This window comes from Syngnathus scovelli, chromosome 21, assembly GCF_024217435.2.
Source record: "Syngnathus scovelli strain Florida chromosome 21, RoL_Ssco_1.2, whole genome shotgun sequence".
Lineage (NCBI taxonomy): Eukaryota > Metazoa > Chordata > Actinopteri > Syngnathiformes > Syngnathidae > Syngnathus > Syngnathus scovelli.
In genome coordinates, this window is record NC_090867.1 from 3,831,371 (window position 1) to 3,847,293 (window position 15,923).

The following is a 15,923-nucleotide window of genomic DNA, read 5'->3' on the forward strand; positions in this document are numbered from 1 at the left end:
GTGTGTTATTAATACCTGCGCTCAGTCTTTTTAATCTCTGCTATTTGTCACATGTGAGTGTCTGACTGCGCTGTTTAATCTGGGTATCCTTCAATCTGTCTGCTCCCGGATTAGAAATTAATGAAGGCAGGAAGCGACGCATTTGAGTCACTTCCAGTGTCGGGGAGCTAAAAGCTTCCGAGGGATGAATGGAGTGTCATTTGTTTGACGGTGCCCCCCCCTTTGCAACAATGCCATTTATTTCTTCCCCCATTTTTTCCCTCCGTTGCACGCTGTTTAGCTGCCAGATGTAACCCCATTTTTTCCACTTTTGTTTTTTTCTTCAGCTTCCCCCCCTCCTCCAAAACAGGCGCTCAGCACGTGGGCCCTTTGGTGTGCGGCACCTGTGTAGTGTAATACAGTCAGCTTGTGTGTTGTTTACCTCGCGTTTGTTTGGTGCGCTTGAAAGCCCGTCTTTGATCCGCGCCAGGATTCTTCACTCCCCTCTCGATTCATCCTTTCGCCTCCATCAGTTTTAAACGCTAATGCTGCAGCGGCATTGATGGAAGGACTGATTTTTTTTTTTTTTTTTGGGCATATCCAAGTTAAGGGACAGCAGATAGACAGTGACCACATTTGTTTTTTGTAATTGCATGTCCCCTCACGCCGCTGCTTTGTTGTTTTGCAGAACAAGTGGGTCAAGAAATTCTCTCTAACCTTCACACCGACCGTGAGAAGATCCAGAGGGCCCGAGAGAGGGTGAGTGTTGCCGTGGCGTGGACGAGGCAGGTAGTTGAGAACCTCCCCCCCCCCACCCCTGGCAGCCCCGCCCCTGGTGGCCCCTCAGCGCCCAATGCTTAAGGATCACAACAAGGCAGCAGGCCTCGCTCAAAGAAAGTCAAACATCTCCTTTCAAAAATACTCCACCGTGTCTACTGAGGCTACTTGCTCGCTCTTTCTTTTGCTGTTTTTTTTTTTTTTTGGACTCTTTACTTTCTTCCCGAGAGTCTAGCCCCCCCCCCCACACTCGCACAAACACGCGCGCACGACTTTCAAGTCCGTTCGTGAAAGCGAAAAGAAGCCAGGAGATGAAGCGATGGAGTTCAAGAGGTAGTTAACAACCACTTTGGCAGAATCCAGATGTTTGATGCATCAAGATTTATGCGGTTTTGAACTGCCCCCTCCTCAAAAAAAAATGCCACACACACACGCGTCAAGTGCTCCAGTCTGCTCAGCGGTATTTCAATTTCTAATGGTCCCAAAATGTGCTCAGTTCTCCAATTTGCACCCACAAAACAAACTCAAACTTGACCTTCTTCTCCCTGCAGCTGCGAGAAACGGACGCCAACCTGGGCAAGAGCTCCCGTATCCTCACCGGCATGCTGAGAAGGTAAGCGGCAGGTAGGAAAGGCCATTTGGAACCTCCATGTTTTGTTCAACTACTTGCCGGGAACTTTTCCTCCGACCGCTCGTTGGTATCCCGTCGCCATCAAACACGCGATTCAAACACAAATAATTCAATACGCCTTGCTGCGCCGCCCGTGTCTACACACACACGCACCCACGCGTGTGTTCAATCACATCTCCATTTCATAAAGTGGCAGCCCCCTGAACCGCGACGCCTGGGTTTTGTCTCCCCGCTCCCTCTTTCTTGTCGCCCCCTCCCTGGCTGTGGCCCCACTGTGGATTTTGATTAAGAGTAATATGTAAATGACAGCGCCTAAATGTAAAACCGCGGGGCCGGGAAGGAAGTGCCAATTGAAATGGACGCTTCAGTGCCCATGGACAATTTGGGGCGGCGACAAGAGAGGGCAGACCGACTGTAACCCATATTTCTGCATATGTCTCCATTTTGTCACGTTTGATTACGGCAAGAGGAGGGGAATTGCCGTGTTGGGGGGGGGCGCTCGCTCACCCGTAACTGTCCGACAATCATTCATCATCCCGTCCCCGGCGCTAAGTAAATAACACACTTATTTCAATATTATCATATTCATGTTAAAGTTCAGCTGTCAGCTAATGGGAAGACTTAATCAGACGTAGCGTCCCACCGACCCAGCGCCCGTCTCGTGCCGGCCCCCCTCAAATCAGGATTTATGAGGGCTTCTCAAAAGCAAGCGCAAATATTGAAATTGTGTCGGCACGCCGGTTGGGAATAAAAGCGAAACGTGGCTTTCGAGTAGTGAGAGGCGAATGTTAACATTGAACGTGTCCCTCCTCAAAGACGTCATTCTGTCCCTCATACCTCAACTGTCAAGACCTCGGCAAAAAGTAGCGAGTTGGTGTCGGGAGTCTTTCTCAGTGGGAACGGCTTTCCCACAGATCCTTCCAAAGTCTTAAAATCCGTTGGTCAAGTTTGGATTGTAGCAGTTATTTGAGCAACTCCAGCCCCTGAAAAACATAAAGGATGCTTCACGTTTTGGCCAGCAATTTTCAGGGCGTCCGGTGGTCCCTGACGCAACGTCCTGAGCGCCAGCAAGCGAGCGAGCGGTCCGCCTCCAAGCCGCCTGGCATGAATATGGAGCTGTTCTGCGGCCGCCCGGCCGGGAGCTTGCTTATCTTTTCCGTCTGATATCCAGGCCCCTCCATTCCCATTTCAAAGGGAGGTCCACCCGGGGCCTGGACTTTTTCATCTGCCTGCCTGGCGACTGAGTCGACCACCTGCATGTGGGATCAGCTGCCGGCCAGGGTCCGACAGCCTCGCTGCTTCGCTTCCCCCTGCCCCGCCTCACTGCCCCCTATGACGGTGCCCACATCTTCCCACTGCCAGAACGAACCCCCAGTGGTCCCCAACCGGGCCGGCGGTCCATCGGGAGGCTCCTGCTCACCTCAGATTCATCCAGATCCAGCAACATTCTTGCTGATTTGGTTTCATATGTGACAAAAAGGAGTCAAGCCATATCACCAAAAATCAAACCCCTTTTAAGTCTTGCTTTTTTTTTTTTTGCAAATCAGGACAAAATTCCCTTTTGTTTTGAAGATGCACGGCATTCCCAGCTCGTGGCCGTCTGCGTCAATGTAGGTCACTTCGCTGACGGCGGCATCCCAGGGCCCGCTTGAAGCGCACGATCGAACAAAACGATTTGATTGTGGCGATAATTGAAGCTGAAAGATGGAGCGCAGCCTTGTTTACGTCTTTCGCCGTTGCCTTTTGTACTCTCCGTTGATTTATTTAGTGTTGACGCCGATTTGTAGGGCCAGACGTGAAGGGGTGAGGATTTCCACAACAGTGTCTGGGGAAAGTTCATTTACTCGCACAATGTGGCGGGACGCCAGTCCAATCTTTGGAAAAATGGTTTTGATCAGTGTAGACCCCCTCAAAAACAGTTCCCTTTCGTTAAGTGAGTCTCATTAGGACCAATGACTCTTTTTGTGTTTCATGGCTGCTGTTTTGGGTAGCAACAGGGTTGCGTTCCGTTTTGAAAGGCGCCGTCCACTGTGGCCGTTCATCACATGGCCCGAGTGGCAGAACATTCTCGGCGGATCCCGTTTTCATGTGATCTCGCCACGTTGTACGTTGAAACGTGTTTGCCGCATTATGGCCTCCCCTGTGGGTCACTCGGCTTTTCATGTTCAAATGTCTTGATTCTGGCAATCGTGTCCGATTGTGCCTTTTAACTTGTGCAATGGGCGCAGCTGTGCCGTGTCCACCAATGCGTGCCAGCCATTGAGAGCGTTTGCTTGGCAAAAGATGAATTGGGAACGCAAAAATCACATTTAAGAAGGTGCTGCTGTTTTGGTCAGCAACTGAGTTTGAATGTGCTTTTCTATGAAATGAGATCATTAGCCATATTTTCTGGATTTGTCTGACATGGCGGCATCTCATCCGATTTTTTTTTTCCCTTGACATTTTAAGTAGACGTTTATTTGTCTTGAAGTAAGTAGCGCACACAGCGGTGGGCGCTTTTTGAGGAATTGTGGCATGAAAGCCAAACAATACTTACACTGGCCTAATAACGGGTTGTGTGTTTGGACGGGCCGCCGCTGGGACAATGGCAGGCTTGCGCGCCTCATCCTCATTACTCACCAAACAAGCGCCGCCACCTCCACCTCCTCTCTCCCCTGGCTTGCCCATTAGAGAATGGTGATGAGGCGCTTTTTATTTGCCACTCCAGAGGCAGCTCTTTGGAAAGATAGTCGGCGTTTTGGAAGTTGGCGCAACTAATTAAGACATATTTTTAAAAATGCTTTCGAACCTTCCGCTCGGAAGTAAAGCCACAACGGGAAAAGGGCGATTTTCGCCCCTCATCCCCGCTCCAAAGAACTTTTGGACAGGTAAAGCCTCGCTGGCACCCCTCCCCACCCGCCAAGCATCACCCCCATCCTTGTGACGGGCAGAATCAGAGGCTGCCGTGGCCCAACAGGCGCTCGACGGTGGATCAAAGTGGGCGGGTACCCTTAGAGTGACACCTGGAGCCACTTCAAGGGACACCGGCGCCACTGATCTCCCGCCGTCTTGTCGGAGTGACAGTCAGCGGGGGTTAAAGGAGGGCTGGGGAAAAAAAATAATTGCTTGACGAAGCATCAACTCACTGACGAGGGCTGGAGATGTGTTGATTTATTCCATTTTTACCACCCAGAACCAGCTTGTTCTGCATTCACCTCTTTGACCAGGTTGACCCGAATCTTAGAAGACGTTTTTGGACCAATATAGTTGATGTCCGCCGCTGACTGATTAGATTTTGGGGAATTTGCGAGAATGCCTTTTTTTTTCCGTGCGTCAAAACCAAAGTCGGCCCACAAAAGCCGGCCGCGTTTCCGTCGACGATACCCTGTAATGTCCGATGCCTAGCCTCCGTTTTTAGCCTGCGCGAGTCGACAAAGTGTTGTGTAATTAGGCGGCACACAAGCTAATCCCTGCAAAAGCGTTTGGCATTCGTCTGGCACGTTCCAAACATAAAAGTAAGAAGTGGAATGAGTTCCGCCGCTGGCGATAAAGCGGCCGCGATATCTGCTTTTGGCCCAGACGAGCGCAGCGCATGTTCAAGGCTTGGCTGAGCCTTTCGGGGAGTCGAGCGGTCACGCACGCTCGCTAATGACAGGTTGCGTGGAAGCCGCCGCTTGTGTTTGTTTGGGGAGAGCGCTACTCTGCCATGAAGTAGCAGCCCAGCTGGCAGCCCTTCTCCCGCCCCCCCCTTCGCCCTCACAGACTGGCATGCGCCGGGCGATCTGACAGAGGAGACAAGCTTTTGGCCTCGCATCCCGGTGCGAAGCTCAGCCCGTTGCCAGCCGCTGGTGGTCAGGCAGGGGCGGGGTGGGGGGGGGACTCTACCGCGGTCTTCGCGTCTCCGTGGCGACAGGGTTCTGGGCTTGCACTTCGACGGCCGACATCATCACTCTGCGAGCTGTCTGGCGCAGGAATTTGCTACTGTACTGTATAATTGGCTATTTTGACTGCTGGCAGCCAACGCCCGTTTTGTCCACGGCGACATAAGGCTCACATTACAAATAAGTTACAGCTCTCCACAGACCAGTGTTGTGCGCTTTCCAAAAAGGTCACAGCCCCCGTTTAGCAGCGCCTTAGTCTGGGAAGATATTTGCAAAGTTACCGTTGCTACGTCGGGTCAGCTTTCTACCTGACTGGAAACTCCAGGGAGAAATTCGACATGGAGGAAATCATGCAAAACAAATCAAGACAGACGACAAGAACAACATTTGACAGCAATAAAAAAAAATTCATTATTTTTCCCGCAGAATTCTGATGACTTCCCCAAATAATTTGAATGTCATTCTGCTACGTGAACTCTAGACCCCCTCGCCCCGGACTCCCTGTATTTCGAGGGCGCCAGCCTTGTAACATCGCTTGAGTGTTGAAGGGAAGTCGTGAGGACATTGGAGTCTTGGCCTAGCATCTCCGCGTTACTTTCCCCTCCCGTCTCCTCACCTGACCCGACTGCATCAGCGGGTTGGGTATCGCACGCACACGCCACAAATGTTTTCCCATGTTTTTTTTTTTTGTGTCTCTTAAGATGTCCAAGCATCCTAAAAGTTTCCCCTTGACGCTTTTCTAAACACGGGTTTCCAATCTTTAATGACATGGTTTGTTAGAGAATTGAAGTGGGGCACCATGTTAGCAAAGCGTATCATAGTGAGCTCAGCACACCGCATCCACAGTGTGCAAAAATATCATCTGCAAAAAAGGAACCCTGGAAAAACAAGACCTTATGCACACTTCATCATTTGACGGGCCTCACTCGGAAAATGTCGATGTCCCATTTTTCTCGCCCCTCCCTATCTTGCCAGTCAATCAGCTGTGCGCACGGGGTCCGGCATTCCACTGGCACCGGCCGTTCCAGTCCATTATTAGCGGCGTGAAGCGCGGCATTGTAAAGCAGAACAACGGCCAAACCTCGGGACCATCAGAGCTATCGGCATGGTGGAGAAAGAGCCGGCCCTGTCGTGTCGTCAACGGCCCCATTGTTTGCTAGCAATTGTGCGCGGAATGCGGACGGTTTAATAGGGACGCGTCGCTGTCTATTGACTGGATGGGGGACAGACGGGAGCTCGTGCCTGTTCCTGCGCCGCATGCATCGCACATCATTCTTCTTTTGCCAGTGTACAAGTAGTCTTGCTCTCCGAGATGACGCAGGCCAATTGTGCCCCCCGCCCCCTCCCCGCCCATTTTCTGTCTCCTAACGGTAAATGTTCAAATCCAGGAGCGGATCAATGACGCTTCTCTTTTGATGTGCCAGGACACGTTACGAGCCGCGGCTTCTAATTGCAGCGCCAAGCCGGCGATCGATGTCGGCCGTAATTGCCTGACACGGCCAACGGCTGCGAGACTTTATTATCATTAATATTTAGACATAACGTGGGAGGACCAGAGTCGGGGCTAAATGTACATGAGCGGTGCGAAGCTTTGATCTCGCCCAGATAAGTAGATCGATCGGCGTGTCGGTCGGTCGGAGGGAAAATAGGTCGTGTGAGTGGCGAACAAATTAGAGACGCCCGCTCCTCTCGGATGCTATCGAATTTCCCTGGGAAGTTTCCTTTCGGCTCCGGGGGGGGCGGAGTAAGTTGAAAGGTCAAGTGAAGCCCTCGTCCAATCAGGCGTCCTCAACTTTTGGCCACCGTCTCATTAGCGGACTAACAATGCACTTAACTTCCGAGGCACTTCAAGTTTGGCAGTTTAGGGCACAGAATAGCAACCCAGAGTGAGTGGGGACCCCAGATCCAGTTAGCTAAAACCACCTTCAGCCAGTTTGTGAACAGGTCAAATCCAAAATGCTGCTGCCAATCCATCTGGACCAGATGAATGGCATTGGGGTCTTTCATAGAAGCGGTACAGCGCCGCTTCTTGGGCATCCCCATCTGTCCTCCCGCAAATATTTCTGTCACATGAAACAAGTGGTAGCAGAATGTTGCAGATTAGCGGCCCTGTGTAAATAATGACACTTGGCTCCATTCCCTGCTAATTAAGGCGCATTTACTCTTCCCCAAAACGCGGTCCCGCTGGGACGATACACGGCAATTAGCCGCCCCCCAAGATAGCCGCTCATTTCAGATCCGTCCATACGCGTGCGGGCGTGCATATGTTCTGCCGCCACGCGGGGATGACCTCGCAATTAAGCGCCTGAGACGACTGGACTTCCTCGCTTTCCTCTCTTTTTGTGAACTGAGAACAGCCGAACTCCGGCTTGCAAAATAAAGCAGTGAAAACAAACAAGGCCCTGAAATTAGATTTGCCCAAACAGAGCATTCCCTCTCATTTCACACAGCGGTGTGGCTTCCAGACCAGAATAGAAGCGCCACGCTACGCCACGCACGCACGCTGCCAAATGGGCCGCACGCTCGCAGTGGCACGGCGGCGCCTGACCAACAATTGCCCTCTCGTGCTATCACTGTAGCCTTGTTGCAAATGGACGGAGTGAGACCAGTGAGGCCTTTTGGCTGCGTCCCCCCCCTCCCGCTTTTATTGGCCCGTTCTGTCGGTGCTCCTTGGCCCGCCTCGCCGTGTGAAATGAGCAAGTCTGGCCGACCCGCCGGCTTAGCCAGCGTTGCCAAGAATGCCGCTTGTGTTTTGCGCCCGCCCGCCTGCCCGGTCGGCCGGCCGTGTACTGAGTGTGTCGTTTGCGTTGCGCTCGCACACTTTGCGGCGGGGCTGGAGGGCGCGTTGCAAAAGCGTCCCGCTCGGCCCCCCCTTCCCTTTCCTGCTGACTTTGCACAAGGAACGGCCAAGTATGTGAAGTTTCACATGGGTGCTGCAATTAGCAGTTGTGCGCAATACCTCGCCATTGCCACTAGGGTGCCATTTTGAAAGGAAAAAACAAAACGACGACATCGACGTAATTGTTGGCACGGGAAAGTTACGTGTGTTGACGTGGCGGAGTTGTTTGCATCCTTTAAGTTTGGGTTCCGTCTTGTCCTGAGGGTCCGCCCCGCTTTCTTTCTCCCACGGGGGGGAAGGCAAGGGGCACGCTTGAGGCGGCTTTGGCAAATATCATTTCCAGCTGCTCCCCTTGTGATCGTCGGCGGCTGTCACAAGTCGGCTTTGTGTAGCAGCCGCGCGACGAGGTGTCACAAGTGGCTTTTGTTTGCTCTGGCAGCTTCTTGTTGTCTTTTGCTAGCGAGCGCAAAGCATCGTGTCAAAGTTGTGATCTCAGTTTAGCGTAAAGCAGCTTTGCGTTTGATTCGGGGAGCCCGGCGTGCTTCCCACTTTTACACTTTTCAATTCCTGGGCCGGGCCGGGCCCAGTCAGAACAGTTTGCACATTCCTGCCAGCGACGGTATATATATTTTTTCCTCTCTGTGAGACAGACAAGCGCCGGATCTGATGGGCCTCCTGCCAGAGCGCCGCCCGTCACAAAGGCTCCTTTGACAGCAGATCGCTCGGTTAAGCAAGCAAGAGGAAGGCGGAGGCGGGCCACACAACCAAAAAGACCTTTTACCTGCTGGCCCCCAAGATTCCTCGACCATCCACACAGTTTTCCGTTCCTTGTCCGACATCCCAAATTTTAGCCAGGCCGACCCGTCAAATAGCTCCCGTTGTAAATGTTGCTAGCAAAAGATGAAGAAGAAGAAAACAAAAACGGCACAAACATGTTTGTGATGATACCTGGGGACCCGAATATCAAGACCTAGTTTTCAGGTCTCGGCCCCTCCAAAAGAAAAATATTTTACAGCCAAAGATGTTTGTGGCCTTTCTTTAGCCCCCCACCTTTTGCCCCCCACCCCCCACCCCCCCGACTCCATCTCTCCGTCCTTTGTTTTTCTCTTTGGTGTTTACTCTTGAGGGAACTCTCCCAGTGACCAAGAAGGGGGGGAAAAAAAAAAAGTTGATCATAAATACTTGATGGACAGTCCCTCCATGAATGTTGCATCGTTGTGGGCTTGTGATGTGGCCAACACTGGAATACTGATGGATCGCCACGCTCTGCTGACCAGTGACCAAAAAAAAAAAAAAAAGCCATTGTGTGTTACCCGGCATCTCTTGTGATGCTTCTGCGCAACACCGAACCCTCAACTTGTAACCCAGGCTTCCTGCAAATATGGATTGGCTCTCTCTGGCATTTGCAGAAAGTCCTAAAGCTAAGGCTACTTTCTCTCTTGCCATTTTTACTTGTTTTTCAGGACTGAGCACTTGCGTTAGTGACCATCCAGTCTTTTATGAAATCGATATTTCTTTCCTGTTGCGAACGGTCCACCTTTCTTCTCCTTTCCCAGAGTTTCCCTCTCCGTCATCTTAAAGAGGGAAGGAAGTGAAGTGTGTGTGGAAATTTAATGGCAAAGCATGGATTATTTAGCTTGACTAAAAGGCTCCCTTGTCGTGTCAAAGTGTCTGTAGGAGGATGTTATGGCTGTGCACCTCCAAACGCTGTCCGTCAAACTGTCGACCACCTCTAAAACCAGCAATATTACGTTGAGGACAAATGTTGATGACAAAAGGATGACTTTGTAACCCCCCTAAAAAAAAAAAAAAAATTTGCAGTGGCGTCATTCTTCCTCCTTTTCATCTTCCGTGTGAGAGAAGGGGGTCCCAGTCTTAAAGTTGCTGCCAGCCAGTCAGCCAACCTCGTTAGCCGCCTCAATTAAAAATGGATGAACCTGTAGCGCCTCCGTGGCGTTCTCCTGCAAGCGAAAAAAAAAAAAGAAACCTTGATCCTAGCTCATCCCGCAAAATAAAAACCTGTTGGTCTTTGATGTGCGTGATATCATTCGTTTTCAGCATAGCAGGTCAAACACTTGTGAAATTTAGCAACTTTAGCCAGATGCATAATCAAACTTTTTATTGATTCATTTATTTCCAGCTTAAAAAAGTCAAGCTTTGTAATCATTCCACTTGCGCTGTTACTTGCGCACCTCACTTTGGGAACGACCCCCCCCCCCTTTCCATCTGCGGGGAATCAAGTGATGATCTTTCCATAATTCATTAGCGTAAACAGCTTGCAATTAAGCGTCGGGACGAGCGGGCGGCGCTTGTCGGCGGCAGCTGCTCGGCCCGAAAGGGGCTTCCAGAAAAAAAAACAAGTCAAATGATTTCTCTTGAACGGTCCCTGGGGAGCAATGGGCGCAACGTGAACTCAACTTATTTCTATTTACATTAACAGCCGGCCAGCGCTCGCAAGCGTCATATGAGGGATTGGAAGAAAGCATAAAAAAAAAAAAAATTGTGTGTGTGAAGCACAGTGCAACATTTATTTGTTTTAGTTTTGCTAAGTCGTGGATGCTTTTGGCCGGACCCTCCCCTCTGCCGTGTCCATCACTCAAACCATTTGTGAGCACATTGATCTTGCCCTCCCTCTATCCCTCCCCCTCTCCCCCTTTCTGGCCCGGCGTATGTTGGCAGGCTCTCGGCGGGAAGAGCCAGAGCAGCTCAGGCAGCCATTGATTTAGATTTGATGGGGCTTGTGGTGCCGAGAAGATTAAACTAACTTTGTTCTGAGCGGACATGTTGTTCGGCTGCCGAGCGGAAGGGGCCGAGCACAATCTACCCGAGAGTTCAAGGCGCCATTTTGACCGAAACACTTTTCCCTGTGTCAAAATAGGAAGTAAATGGATTTCTCCAAAAATAAGTTAGCATTCTATTTGCAGTCGCGCGGGGCTCGAGTTACGAGCACGCTCCCGGAAGAAATTCAAGTTGCAACTCATGGTAGTGGAGCGACAAGAGCGGCATCTAGGTCGGAGCGCAGACGCGCACGCCGAGGTGCACCTCGCCTCTCGTTAGTGCCTAATAAGGCTGCGGAGGGAAAGAGAAAAAGGGAAGACCATGCAAGAAGAAGAAGGAAAAATGGGAGATTTTAAATTTTAATAACACTGCTGCAATTTTGTAAATCTTTCCTGACAGAAAAGTCCTCATTATTTTCATGTGGTCTCCGAGGGGCCTCCCCCCCCCCCCCCCCTGCAGCTAAATGGACCCTCGCCCACCCGCTCGCTCGCTCGCTCGCATCCGTCTGTCGCCGTCCTTCTTGTTCTCACTTTTCTCTCTCGTATGCCGCAACCAACCTTCAATTCACCTGTTGGACTAAAAAGCAGACGAATTGTTCAATCCTTTTAACTCGACAATGTTTTGGCGCCAATTTGACAGTGGATGGGCCTCCGCGGACATAAACTTTGTAGCGTGACTTTTGTCAAACAATTTTAATTTGGCTGCGTTCCTCGCGAAAAGTTCCGTGCGTCAGCCTGACATTGAGCGCACGTCAAGGTCGAGCTGGCCACAAAAGGCTCCAAAATGACACTGATGCGTGTTTTTGGTGAGCGTGACGAGCTCCGCTGGCCCCGTAACATGCGCCAAAGTGTCTTCAGCTTCGCAAGGAAGAAAGGGCGGAGGGGGGGGAAGGCAGGAGAAGTTCAAGTGTGAAGAACACGCAAATGGTTGATCCTATCCTGACACGTGGCGAGACGGAACACAACTTATCAAACCGCATCGGTCCTGCAGTCTTGACAGGAGGGGGGACGGAGGCAATCTTTCCCCTCGCTGAGCGCTCGAGTATGTCGGCTGCTACTTCAAGGCACGGACGGGAAATGTGCAACTTAACCATTTAGTCAAGATCTTTTTATAATCCGGTAATATCAACTCTGTTAGCACCCAGGCTAAAGCTAACACTTTTCTGCAACAACCTCTGGGGTATTTGGCTGGAATAAATAATCACAGTAAATAATGCATGCCAATTAATAGCAGGGAGACGCTAAAGAGGCAAAAATCCCGCCACTTTGTGTAAATGGAGCCGTGAGCAGGAGATGGTGGGCAGCAAGCCGGTCCGGGGTGACTGCGCACCCACCCCCGGTGATAAATGACCACCACTTGGGGGGGTTATTCATCTCCCGCTTAGGAGCGGACAGCGCGCCTCGCACCCCCCCAGCCTCGGCCTCTCCTCCACATGTCAGCAAATGTGATAATTCTCTCATTTGTCAGCGGCAGCCAGTGTGGAGAATTTTTTGGGGAGGCACAAATGCATCAGCGCTCGATCTGTCTTGTCGACATTTTAGCACATGCACCCCCGCCCGCCCGCCTCCACCCCGCGCTCCGTCCTCCTCCAAAGTCAGGCCCGGTCAAAATGTTTTTATGGTAAATTCCATCATTAGTTTGCGCTTTTTATGACTTCCAGCAAACTAGAGGGATGCTTTTTTTTTTTTTTTTTTTTCCTTGCTTGCAAATAACTTTTTGGAGGCGCACCTCTGTAACTTTTGTTTTTCACATTGTTATTTTTGACCTCCTTGTTAAGCACAGATGGAACTCAAACGTCCCATCCATCCTTAAGTGTCCAAAACATTTCGTGTGTTTCTAAAACCTGAATTTTGTCTTTGTCTGTGTTTGCAGGATCATCCAGAATCGCGTGCTGCTCTTCGTCTTGGGAGCCTTCATCGTCCTCACCATCATCCTGGCCATCTATTTCAATCTGCGGGGCCACTGATCCTCCAAACACACACACACACATCCATCTTGACACCAACACAAACACACACACGCGTGATTAATAGCGACAAAAAGCCTTGTTGGGTTGTAATTAGGACAAATGGTCACCATGAATCAAGCTTTTCCAATGGCTGACAAGGCCTTTTTTTTTTTTTTAAACCCCTCCTCCTCTCCAACTTCTTGCTTGGTTTTTGTCCATCTTTTCTCCTCCGTCATGCTCCGGCGTCCGTCCGTCTCCAGGGACAGAAATAGATTCATGGCGTTGATCTGGGCCCCTTCCACCGCAAGGCACATTCGGAAAGTAAATGACGGGCAGATCTTCATTCTTAGTTGTTAGTCAGAAATTCATGACGGCGATGATTCATTTGGTTCCAATACTTTTTAACACATTTGCGTTCCCCTCTTGTTGTTTCCACTTTCTACCGTGTGTACTAACATTTAATTGAACATCATGTATAGCTTGGAAATGTTTATGTACGTATGTGATTCTGCTATTTATTTATAAAGGCGTCTTCTTGTGCTCAAACTGTATTTTCTGTGGAGTCCAAAATTGATTAATTATTTGAATGGCTTCAACTTGGAATGTCAAACTTGTGACTAGCATCCTTAGTTAAAAAAAAAATCGGTACAATCAACAAAACAAATTGATTTTCAGCTTTCTTCTGCGTCACTAGTTTGAACGTGCGACGTGGTCCTTGTCCCCGCTGCTTCGAAAGCGTCAAATTTGCAATTCAAGGCCGGCAGTCGGTCATCTTTTTTTTTTCCCTCTGCGATGAGTGGGGGACGCATTCCCCCTTTCCCCTCCATCCTCTGCTTCAAAGTCTCGCATTAGCAATTGACAAAATAGGGGCCCGTCCCACGCTGGGCGAGGGCCTTCCCATCCCGTGCTGGGGGGCCGGCCCCCCCAATGTTGTCATGAAACGGGAACGGGAAGTCAACCAGGCAGCGCGGAGGGGGTGCGTGTAAGCGGGTTAATGACTGGCCACTGATGCGTGTGTTCAGCCGAGCTATATGCTCGTGTTTCCTCTGTCTTCTCCCCCGCCACCTTTCCTACCGTCTCCCTCCCCGCCATCCCCCCAGCCTGTCAGACGAACGTGGCGGGCGGCGGCACCTTCTATTTGAAGTTGTAATGGTGTCAAAAAGTCAGGGCTGACTGACAGACGTCAGTCCCACAGGGCCTCATTAAAAACACCGCCACTTGACAAGGAAATAATTGAGCGCCGGCGACAACCTGAGGGAGGGGGGCGGTGGGGAAAGGGGGTGCCTGCCGACTATACATACCCCCCCCACTGCCCCGACTCCTTTTTAGATGTTTTTATTTTCCTGTCATTACTGTCGCCGGGCGATTATGTTCGTTAAGAGGTGGCATTAAAGACCAGCGAGGAGAGAATTGTTTGCAGGGATATTGCCCCACTTTCCCCCCCCTCCAAATGTAGGTTGGGTCTTCCCCAGCAGGTAGGTATGGCCAGTCCTCCCCCTCCCTCCCACCACCCATGCATTTTCAAACGATCGTTTACACCACCCCTCCCTTCCCTACCATCTCAACCCCCCCTCCACTCACACACATGAAAAAGTGTCTCAGACCACTTTTTCAAATCCTTGTTTACATCATTCCCCCACCCTTTCAGCTAGGAAAAAACCCTCCATAAAGTGCTGATGTCATGCCACCCCCATCCTCTTGGGGCGCTCCTGTGGGAGAAACAAAATCTCTCTTCTCCCACCTGATGTTTGTCAGCCATTTCCTATGACAAGGAATGTTGATGGGAGGAGAAGCACCACATGAGGGGGGGGAGGTTCTCCTGCCCAAAGAATCCTGCCTGCATTGTACAACTCCCCGAGGAGATGCAACAATGGTGTCATTTGAGTGCCACAATGAATCCGCCACTATTGTTGCCCCCCCCCCCCCCCCCCCCTCGCTTGGCGAGACACACAGTGTAGTGTTACACCATTCAGAAAGGGCGCCACGTTCTCCGGTTGTACGGCGAAAAGAATGGCTTGATGGGCGGTTGAGCGCTTCTTTCCGTGGATCCACAGTGGATCACATTGCGGTCCAAAGAGGCCGAGACTCATTTCTGCGTTAGATGGCGTGGACGTTGATGGAGAGAGAGCAAGGAGCTTTTACTCGCCTGGCCCTCCACCCACCCACCCAGCCAGCCAGTCGCGCTCACGCACGCACGCCAATTTACTTTGCATGCGGCGTCTTAGCCGACACGATCCTAAATTTCCAACTGGGAGGAATCAGTGCGTTCAAAAGGCGACCTGCCAGTCACGCTCCGCCCGTAGCCCGAGATCTGAGCGCGGCGTGATAACCCGCGACATCTCGCCGCGAAAAAATGGCGAGCCCATCAGCTTTGATGGAGCACATCCGCCGTGACAGGCTACTGAAGAGCTCGCTAATGAACGAGGAGGGTGGGGAGGGGGTGCTCGGTGCTGGCGTTGGGGTGCATTTAGCGCTTGCGATGAGCAGATGGACAGACCGGAAGTTTGCCGTGAAACACCTTTCATCCAGGTGTACGTACAAGGCGGAGAACCAGACTGTTGCAAAATATCTCAGCTGGAGAATCCATCAGTTCCCATCCCAGGTGAATCTTGAAAGGTCACGTGATCCCCCCGTGACAATTACAAATAATGAGACTTTTTCTTGCTGTAAACAAACAGCCGTCTTTGGAGGGATAAGGCAAGCATTTTTGTTCATATCAAGGACTGCTGAGAACCCCCATGAGTTGAGAGGCCATATTGATCACCCCACTCATGACTCTGGGATTGCCCATTTTCTCATTCATTTTTAAAGACGACTCATGAGATTCTTGCGTCCCCTTTTTCCTATTTTTTTTTTTTATTCCATCAATCCACATGCACCCCCACCCACCCCTCCTGTTTCCCATTGCCCCGGTCCCTCCTTGACCCTGAGAATTGTCATTCCACCATAGATCACAGCTGCTGAATATTAGGCCTTACAAAAACCCTTCAATAAAATATGATGAAATCGTTCAATCCCAAAAGGCGGCGGAAGAAATTTTTATCAGCTGAGAGGAAAGATTCTGCAACAAAACTAGCTTCTCACAAGAATATCGTCACAAAAAAAGTCCTC

The 15,923-nt window shown here is 50.8% G+C and overlaps 1 protein-coding gene across 7 annotated transcripts in view; it reads left to right on the plus strand.

Moving 5' to 3' along the window:
* Positions 1 to 13,363, plus strand: part of vti1a (vesicle transport through interaction with t-SNAREs 1A) — a 50,211-nt gene extending 36,848 nt beyond the window's left edge. For 4 of the 7 annotated variants that reach the window (XM_049758912.2, XM_049758914.2, XM_049758913.2 and 1 more), the window contains 3 exons: positions 668 to 738; positions 1,308 to 1,369; positions 12,737 to 13,363. In XM_049758912.2, coding sequence (XP_049614869.1) covers positions 668 to 738; positions 1,308 to 1,369; positions 12,737 to 12,830 — 227 coding nt within the window. In that variant the 3' untranslated portion in view covers positions 12,831 to 13,363. Of the gene's footprint in view, positions 1 to 667; positions 739 to 1,307; positions 1,381 to 12,736 lie in introns of all 7 variants that reach the window. The other 3 variants (XM_049758917.2, XM_049758918.2, XM_049758919.2) reach the window with 1 other exon arrangement.
* Positions 13,364 to 15,923: the final 2,560 nt, after the last annotated feature.